Source organism: Mastomys coucha, unplaced genomic scaffold (genome assembly GCF_008632895.1).
Source record: "Mastomys coucha isolate ucsf_1 unplaced genomic scaffold, UCSF_Mcou_1 pScaffold12, whole genome shotgun sequence".
NCBI classification, from domain to species: Eukaryota; Metazoa; Chordata; class Mammalia; order Rodentia; family Muridae; genus Mastomys; species Mastomys coucha.
This window is the reverse complement of record NW_022196894.1, coordinates 7,954,969-7,964,928: the sequence shown is the minus strand read 5'-3', so window position 1 is coordinate 7,964,928 and position 9,960 is coordinate 7,954,969. Positions and strand designations below refer to the sequence as shown.

At 45.1% G+C, this 9,960-nt stretch overlaps 1 protein-coding gene across 1 annotated transcript in view; it reads right to left on the bottom strand.

Moving 5' to 3' along the window:
* Positions 1-9,960, bottom strand: part of Snx29 (sorting nexin 29) — a 460,893-nt gene that overhangs the window by 379,587 nt on the left and 71,346 nt on the right. Inside the window, exon 9 of the mRNA XM_031364585.1 lies at positions 2,164-2,294. Within this exon, the coding sequence (XP_031220445.1) occupies positions 2,164-2,294 (131 nt within the window). The remainder of the gene's footprint in view (positions 1-2,163; positions 2,295-9,960) is intronic.

Genomic DNA, 9,960 nt, shown 5'->3' with positions numbered 1-9,960 from the left:
AAAAAAAAAAAAAAAAAAAAAAAAAAAAAACCTACTAGGCTGACAAGATGGCTCAGTATATAAAGGCATTTGTTGCCAAGCCTGATGACCCCAGTGTGAACCCCCAGAATCCACCTGCTGAAAAAAAAGAAGTCCTGAAAGTTGTCCTCTAACTTCCACATATGCACAGTGACACATCTCCACACAGTCATACTCAAAATACATAAACAAGTAAATGTAATTTAAAAGATGTAATTTTGAATATGGAGCTAAAAAGATGGCTCGGTGAGTGGTTAAGAGCCCTTGCTGTTCTTCCAGAGGACTTACATGCAGCTCACAACACCCACATCTGGTGGCTCACAATTAATTGCCTATAACTCCAATGCCAGGGGATCCAATACCCTTTTCTGGCACCATGGGCACCTATACTATGTGCCTTCATGCCACAGCCACATATAGACACAAATATATACACAAAGTTTTAAAGGACTTAAAAGGCTACTGATATGCCCCTTTAATCCTAGCACTCAGGAGGCAAAGGCAGGTGGATCTCTGTGAGTTTGAAGTTAGCTTGTCTACATAGTAGGATCTAGGCCAGCTAAATCTACCCAGTCTCAAGAAAAAAAAATAATTAAAATAAAAAATAGGGAGCTGGCAAGATGGCTCAGTGGGTAAAAGCACTGAGTATTCTTCCAAAGGTCCTGAGTTCAAATCCCAGCAACCACATGGTGGCTCACAACCACCCGTAATAAGGTTTAACACCCTCTTCTGGTGTGTCAGAAGACTGCTACAGTGTACTTATGTATAATAATAAATAAATCTTTGGGCCGGAGCGAGCAGGGACTGAGTGAACGAGGCTGACCCAAGTGAGTGGGCTGACCAGAGCAATCAGAGGTTCTAAAATCAATTTCCAACAACCACACGAAAGCTCACAACCATCTGTACAGCTACAGTATACTCATATACATAAAATAAATAAATAAATCTTTAAAAAAATAAAATAAAAACCAAAACTATGAAAACAGAGGAAGGCCTCGGGTGGGATTTCCCTTCAGACCCCCCATGGCATAGTACCATGTACATAGCAGAAAAGATAAATGCTGAACAAAGAACACCATGAACTCCGAATGTCATGTGACCCTATAGTTGGCTGGGCACATGATACTCCCACAGAATCTTGACTGTCAAGAGTAAAGATGCCTTTCCAGGGGGCTCCAAAGTCTACCACATCAGCTCACAGCAGTATGTGACATAAGTCACCCATAGCTGCAGGCATTTAATTAACACTTGGTCCTCAGTGGTGGTACTGTTTGGGGAGGCTATGGGGATGTGCAGCCTCCCTGGAGGAAGGACATCACTGGGGGCAGCCTTACACCATTACCAGTTTGTTCTCTCTGCACCTTGTTTATGGTAGATGATGGGAGCTCTCAGTTTCCTTCCCTGACTGTCATGAATACCTGCTGTCATGCCTCCCACTGTGATTGTCTCTTAACCCTCTGGAACTAGAAGCCAAAATAAACTCATTCTTTTATAAGTTGCTTTTGGTCACAGTGTTTATTACAGCAAGAGAAAACAAGCTAATATACTCCTTAACTTAACAAGCAGTCAATGAAGCTAGAAGTAAGGACAAAGAAAGTAAGAATGTTAGACCCAAGGGGATGAAGTTAGAAGACTACAGGCTACAGGTGAACTGACAAATGCTCTCAGATTAGCTGCACATCTCTAAAGCCATCACCAAACAGGCACACACAGAAAGAGAAGCACACACAGAGAAGCACACACAGAAAGAGAATGCACACACAGAAAGAGAAGCACAGGTGCTAGGTGGGGCCTTTACAGAGTTCAGGTGGCTTCTCCCATCTCCTAAGGTGCAAAATAATGGTCACTAGTTGAGGTTAATGTTGATGTGGCCAAGTTTAGCAACAAACTATTGGGAGCAAGCATGTGAGCCTCCTAGGGCCTTGCCAACCAGTTTACCTCAAGGCATTCTGCCAGAGCATCTGTGCACTCCAGTTCTAGAGTAAATCTTTAAGCTACTTCTTAATTTTGAGTGTCCATAAGCCATCCTTGCCCTGAGCCCCAGGTCTCCGAGCTCCTACCTATTCCTACCTGTACAGATAACTCAAAAACCCCCTCTGGTTCTTGGAACAGAAGCTCTTACTGGAGAAGACAGGAAGCACCCACCTGCTGCACCATAGGAGCTCACTCCACTGACAGGAAAGAGGACATCAGTGTCAGCATCAGCATCTCCATGAAGCACCTGCAGTGGGGCCCAGCCATGTACCTGGGGGAGGCAGGCGTTCCCATCCAGTGTCCTACGGAGAAAGAATACAGCTACATGACAGGGCCTCCGACATACTCCAGCATCTGGGTTCCTCAAGTCTCCGGACCTAGATGGGGCTAAAATCAGGACCACAGAGCTCAGAAAGGACCCCTCAAATGCTCAGTGCCTCCTGAAAGCAGGTACTGTATTCACCACAAGGGCAAAGAGACAAAAGGTTATCATGTGCTCTTGGAGCTTATAGTCTGCAAGAGGACACAGACATCAATCACGTCACCCAGGCTCAGCTGAGGATTGTGGGACAGAGCAGGAAGCCAAAGAGGAAGACCCTTTTACAAAGGATGGTTCATAGCCAACCATGATGGTATACACTGCAGTGACTATTTTGAAATTTTGGTTCCATTAAAAAACACAGAAATAGCCAGGCGGTGGTGGCGCACGCCTTTAATCCCAGCACTTGGGAGGCAGAGGCAGATTTCTGAGTTTGAGGCCAGCCAGGTCTACAGAGTGAGTTCCAGGACAGCCAGGGCTACACAGAGAAACCCTGTCTCGGGAAAAAAAAAAAAAAAAAAAAAACACAGAAATATTACAAAAATTTGTTTTCATTTTAATCCCAGGTGTGGGGCTGTGACTACATTTGCCTCCTGATCTAGCAGAAGTGTGATTTTGCCAGCTGCAGATCGTTTCTGCAACTGTGTGATGTTTGGATTCTGAGAACTTTTCGGAAGGTATATAAATGTTGGGGCCCTGAGAGGTGAGGTCATTTGTTGGTGGGTTGTTGGTTGGACGCTGGTTGTTGTTGATCGCAGTTTGTTAGGTAGTTGTGTGCAGAGAAGAAACAACAACAAGAAGAAATTAGGTATCTTGATTGTTAAAATCAAACTTGCCCTGAGGAACTCAATGCCCTGATCAGCAGGAAGTAGTCTAACTATAGATAACATGGCCCCCTTTCAGATCCCTGACTTTATTAAGGGATCTCATTCCTTTCCTCTGTGTTGGAGATTGGTTTTAATCTTTTGATTTAATCAAGAATCTGTGTGTCCAAACATTGAAGGTCCCTGTCCCCAATTGGTTTTTGATCAATCAATAAAGATGTCAGCAGCCAATGGCCTGGGCAAAAGGAGACAAGGTGGAACCCTTAGATTTCCATGGGAGAGAGGAGGAGAGACAGAAAATCACCATGACTCAGAGAAGAAGGATGGGAGCTACAGGAGAGAAAGCCAACCAGCCATGTAAGAATTTGACCATTGGTCATTTCCCCAATTGGGCCTGAGGTAACAGGGGAAGGTTTACTAGTGCCCAGCCTTTGAACTAGCCAAAGGTATTAACTGACGTGTGTGTGTGTGTGTGTGTGTGTGTGTGTGTGTGTGTATGTGTTTATTCCATTCGTGAATCCAGATAGCTCGTAGGTGGGTGCAAGTGGGTGACCTGTTGGGAGCCAAAGCAATGTAGCTAATGCACCACACCTCTCTGTCCTTCTTTGTCTCCTATCTAGTGTGAGGAGGTTGAAGGGATAGGAGAAATGGCGTAGAGAAAGGTGGAAGAAAAATTAACCCACAAACTAGCCAACGACAGCTACAGTACACCTATGATCCCAGCACTTGGCAGGATGGAGCTGGGAAGCACTGCCTCAATCATTGAGTAGCTCAACTGACCACCAACTTGGGGTCTTGCTTTGGTTTGATACTGTTGGGAATGAAGGGTGTAGATTTTTGGTTTTACCAGTAGTTTTTGGTATTTTACTTCTTTGCTTGAGACAAGAGGTAAGGTATCCTAGCCTGGTAGAAAATGCTGTACAGAACTAAGAATGGCTTTGACCTTCTGATCCTCTTACAGTTTATACACTTACACTGTGCACTAACTGAGAACATAAGGAAGCTCAACAAATCAACATCATGCCTACTACTACATCAAGTAAGGAAAGGAGGAGGGGGAGAAAATCAAATTATGTAATTTAAACTTTTTAAAAGCATGTGTGTATGTCTGTGCACCATATGCATACAGTACCCACAGAGGCCAGAAAGTGTCAGATCCCCTGGAACTGGAGTTACAGACTGTTGCTGTTAGGTCTAAAGTGAGTTCCCCAAAATGACAGTCTGGGATTAGCTCAAGCTGTACTCTGACCAGGTAAACTAAACACAAGGGCTGCTAGTGGATAGACAAAGCCCGAAAAACAGAGCTCCTCAGAATCTGTTAGTCAGAAAGAGTCTCTATTGCCCTTCTCTGTCCCTGAAGGCAGTGCAGAATCTAGTTACCTATTAACACATACTTGCAACATATATCAGATTCCCCTCCTAGTTCTCAGGCTGTCCTGACCCACAGGAACCCTACCCTAACTTCCAGGCTCCCTCCCAGCCCTTCTCTTAGGAAGCCGGTGGTGCTTTCCCAGTCCTCTGTGAGCTGGCCACAGCAACCTGGACTACACAGTGAGACCCTTTCTCAAATCCCTAGTAAAGCTTTCTTTCTACCCACAGAGTAGTCTGGTTCGGTGGTTTTACTGTTTCCTCGGAGCTATGAGCTGCCAGGTGAGTGCTGGAAACCGAAGCTGGGTCCTCTAGAAGAGCAGCTAGTGCTCTTAACCAGCAAGTCATCTATCTCCCCAGGCCCAAAGTAAAGACTTTAGCAGAGTCTGGTAGCATACACCTAAAATTCTAACACTCAAGAGACTGCCTAGCCTGGGCACCATAACAAGGCCCTGATTCACAACCACATGGTTCAGTGGTGCAGTGTTTACAAGTACAAAGTTCTAGGTTTAATCTGCAGCACCACAGAGAGAGAAAGACCCTGACCACAGGTATGGTGGCTCACACCTGTAATCCACTGCTTGTGAGGTACAGGGAAGAGGGCTGTGATGAGTTCAAGGCCAACCTGGACTACATAGTGAGACCCTGTCTCAAAACACTATCACCTGTTGACAATAAACACTAGCACCCAGCAAACCACAATGGTGCCCAGCCTCCCACATGCATGAGCCTCTACTTGCATCCTTTATCTTAGGGCACAGGTCAAGACATTTTCTCTGTAAACATTTTAGAATGTGTGGCACACTCTTATAGATGATGTTTCTTTACAAGCCTTTAAAATCCAACAACCAAATCCATCTGGGGCTAGCACTAGGTGGGTGTTCTAAGCATAGTAAAAATGCCTTTTAGACAAGTAAACATAGATTAGTCGGGAATCCACTACACCCAAGGCTGCACCTGATAACCAGAACCCAGTGACATCACTTACTCAAGATAACCTGACACAGTCCTAGAACCCCATGATACCCATTGCACAGTATATAAGCAGAGACCAAGAGCAATGTTCTTCTTTGCACATCTAGAGAGACACCACCTTAATCTACCCTGTGGCTGGAGAGTCTCCTTCAGCGTCCTGACCCTCAAATCAGAGACTTCAGTTATAGACTGGACCTGACCTTCAGCTAAGATAAGTCACACAGATGAGCAACCTTGGGGAAGATATGCTCAGGTAGTTGGAAATTTAGAGTGTGAATCTTGTGTGATGACCCTCAGCATGATTGTTAGGAGACAGTTTACTGAGTCCACCTCAGGAACAAGTTCCATCTTGCTGGCAAGGCCAAAACAGAGTTCACATTCCCAGGACCCAGAACCAACTCCTGTCCTCCTTCTCAGATGTTTCACGTTTGTGTGTTAGCCAGTAAAGGATATACAGAGGGAAGTGGTTGTTATCCCATTATCAAAACGCACAAATAGTAAACGTGTTGCTTGTCTTGACTTCACTGGCGATGTGTAGCCTGCTGGGTCCTTTGTTCCCTCCTCATTCTGAATTTTGGACCAGGGTCCAGGAGGGGACCTGACTGACAAAGCTCAAGGACCCTGAAACCATGTGACCCAGATAAGGCCCAGTCACCTACTTTAACTTCCTTGTTTAACCCTTGTGTCAACATATAATTAGTCACTGCAACAGTGCATCCTGCTCTACCTCTCTCCCTCTGTTTCTGCCCTCTAAAAAGGTTCTAAGTCTCCCTTCAGGGTTGAGACTCAGATCCTGAAGATCAGCCGCCTCCCTGTGCCACAGAAAATAAAGCTTTCATTTCTAAGCTTCTGTCTCTGAAGTGAGTTTTCTTGGCTTCCACCCCGAACCTAACATAATAATGTATAACTTCTGATATACTAACTATGAATATCTACCTTCTTGCTCGTGACAAGAAACCCAGGGAATGGTCCTACAGAATCCTATGAGTGAATCGTTTGCTTCCTTCCATGACCAGCATAAGGACATTTAGACAGCAGGGCAGAGGTGAAAGAGGGACAGCACCTGCCTTGCCCTGGCCAATGAACCCCTTGCCCCAAGTTTTAGGTAAGGATAGTTGTGCCACTAGGCTATTAGAACAACTTTCCTCACACTCTGATGCAGCAGGTGATTGCAAAGTTGCTCCCAAAAAGGGTAGGCCAACTGACATGTCCAAAATTGAGTCTAGGCCCAGCTCAACCTGGACTATAGGAAGTTTTCTGGAAGTCAGCCAGAATTCCCTGGCTCTTGTAAATTCCTCTGGAACTTGTAAAGCCCATTCTGCCAAAAGGTCACTTCCTTACCTCAGCAAAAGGGACCTAAGGGTCTCCAGTCAACATACGCCTACTGCGCCTATCAGCATTTTAAGCTGACAACCTAGTTGCCTCCTTCCCTAGGCCCTCATCCTTCTTATAACCTGGCTGTTCTGTCTCTCTCCTGCTCCTGCTTCTCTTGATGTGATTTCTCTATTCTCCATCCCTTAATCTTCCACCCCTCTCACAGATAGCTAGCCATGTCCAGTCTACCTCTTTCTATCTCTGCTCTGGACTCTTCCAGATGCCTCTAACTGTTCTCCCCTTCACACCTACAATGACAACCATCTTCTTAACTTCACTTGGAGTGGTCATGTTACTAGTTTATATAGTGGCATGCAATTTAAAGTAGCATGCAGGCAGGGCACATTTTCAGAGAGAGAAGCAGTACTGACCAGTCTGTGAGAACTAAAATTAGATTTTAAGTTTAAATTGCTGTGCTTAAGAGATCTATAAAACAAAACCTCAAGCCCCACTTGCCCAAGGACAGACAACTTCCTGGAATGCTGGGGGCCGTTGTTCATGTAAGAAGACAAGCCATACTTTTCACTTTTATAAACAAGGTTGTTTGCCCCAACTATACAGGATATGATTGATCCTGTATAGGAGTTACATATACATATAGATCCTGTAGGAGGAGTTACATAGGCAGTAAGTACATCAGGATGTATGCTTTCTCACAACTTGACGAAGGTGAGAAACGCACAGCCATTTGGGTTTTGCCTTCGGGAGCACCAGACTAACATAATTCATGGCCATTCTATGGGAATCCCAGGAATGGACCTGGCCAGTGTCCACTGTCCTGGCCAGTATTTAATAAAGCTGGCTTCAAACTTGGCCTTATTCTCACTTGGTGGAATCAACAAATCCTAGCTCCAAACGTGCCATTACCTCTCTGGGCATATGGACTTTTCTTCTTGTTTCAAAGACAATTCTTGCCATATCCTAGCAGCCTATGTCAAAGTAAAGCCAGAGCCATGAAGGGTGAGTCCAAGGTCACTGTCTCAGCTGACGCCCGGATTGCCTTTAAAGGGCCAACAAAATGGCTCAGCAGATAAAGGTGCTTGCTGTCAAGCCTGATGACAACGTTTGACTCCTAGAACCCATATGACGAAAAGAGAAAACTATCTTTACAAATACATACATACACACACATACACACTAATAATATAAAAAAGATTTAAGATTGGCTTAAAAATAACAGAAAATATTGTTTATCATTAAAACGAAATACTTGTTTCAAAATCTAGACAATGTTGAAAATAAAGTCTAAGCACAACTGGGTGAGGGTTCCTAGGCGGCCAACATTCACAGCTGGGTGAGGGTTCCTAGGCGGCCAACGTTCATAGTAGATACTGAACCAAGGGAGATGGTTAAAGTACCAGCAGAGGATACCTGAATGTGGGCCACTAGATCACCCCAGCAACAGGTAAGATCCGATCTATGGTGCCGGCCATGTCTCCTTACTTACAAGGTTGCAGTGAAAGTACATTAAAACTTCCTACATGTCCCACTCAGTATCACTGTTCAAGTCCATCTCCATACTCCGAGACAAGCACACTCATCACTGAAGATGTTCACAGTGAGCACCACTCCTTTATTCCCAGCACTCAAAGGCAAGAGCAGAGAATTTAAGACCAGCCTGGTCTACTCAGCCTGTCCTTTCCAGGAAAGCCAGGGCCACAGAAACTGAGTTCAATCCCAAATACTGCAAAAACAGACAGACAAGAATTGCTCAATGGCCTCTCCCCACCACCCAAAAAAAGTAATTAATTAATTAATTAATTAATTACACAAAACTAGTTCTAAGAACAAAACAGTGTTAGGATTCTATGCTCTGAGTACAGGACAAACTCCATGGCAGGTTTAAGCCTGGTGTGCATTAAGGTCAGACCAGGTGTTCTGCTTCTCTGAACAGATTTTGGAAATCTTGCAGCTCAGCTCTTCCTGACTTGATACAATGTCCTCAGGGCAGATTCTCCACCCAGGTTGTTAACTAACGTTCACCCCCACCTACACCCCCCCCACACACACACCCAGGGCTATCAGCAGTCCCCATGCACAGCCTTCATGCCTGCCCGTGCAGGTGTCTTCTCAGGCCTGAATTGGGGCCAGCCTGGCCCTTGCACGAAATAGCTAGACAGGCCTCAGCCACAGCTCAGGGCACTCTTAAACACTCCTAGGCGGTATGAGGCTTAGACACTAGGAGATGGCCATAGCTCATGCTTGTAACTCTGAGTTAGCCCAACACCCTCCAATCTCATTTCTTTACTGGTGTCAGTATGCAAACAAGAGAAATGAAACACTCCTTTTCATAATAAGACTATTGTCTATCTCGAAGAAAAACAAAAGGCAAAGTCAATGCTTGGATAGACACTGGATAAAGAGGGATCCGGCACAAAGAAATGGTTAAATTATCAACAAACAGAGAAAGCCCAAACTTGGGCCACCAGACCATCTTAAAAACAAGCAAGCATCAGATTTTGCCAGAAGCAATGGCAAGCCCTGGCAACACTCCCCAACACGACCGCTGTGTACAGACTCTGGACCTCTCCTGTGAGATGAGCTTAACCCAGAAGCCAAGTCTTACTCAATGAGCCACTCATCACTGCTCAGCTCCTCCCCAGGCTGTTCTGCAGACTCTCCAATCAACATGTCCCTGTACACTGGTGAGAGGTTGTCCATGGTCCAGGGAGGCCAGCTCCCAAGGCCACCCAACACTGCTTTGTGCCTTTTACACATCACAATGCCAGAAGCCACCCTTTCTTACAAGGTGGCCTCCTCCTCCAGGCTGCACACCACAGGCACCAGGGGTAAGAAGAGAGATCTGCCTGGGTTTCAGGCATTGACTCACACAACTCATCATCTACAGAATGATGAGAATCACAGAATACAGCGGCATACCAAGGGCGCTAAGAACTAAAGGCAGTTTTAATGATTGTTTGTGCCAACTTGGTTGGGAAACTTTGTCAGATATTTAGTCAAACACTATGCTAGAAGTCGCTGTGAAGGTATTAAAATTAATATTTGCATCAGTAGAGTTTTAGTTAAAAAGATTGTCCTACTGGGGCTGGAGAGATGGCTCAGAGGTTAAGAGCACTGACTGCTCTTCCAGAGGTCCTGAGTTCAATT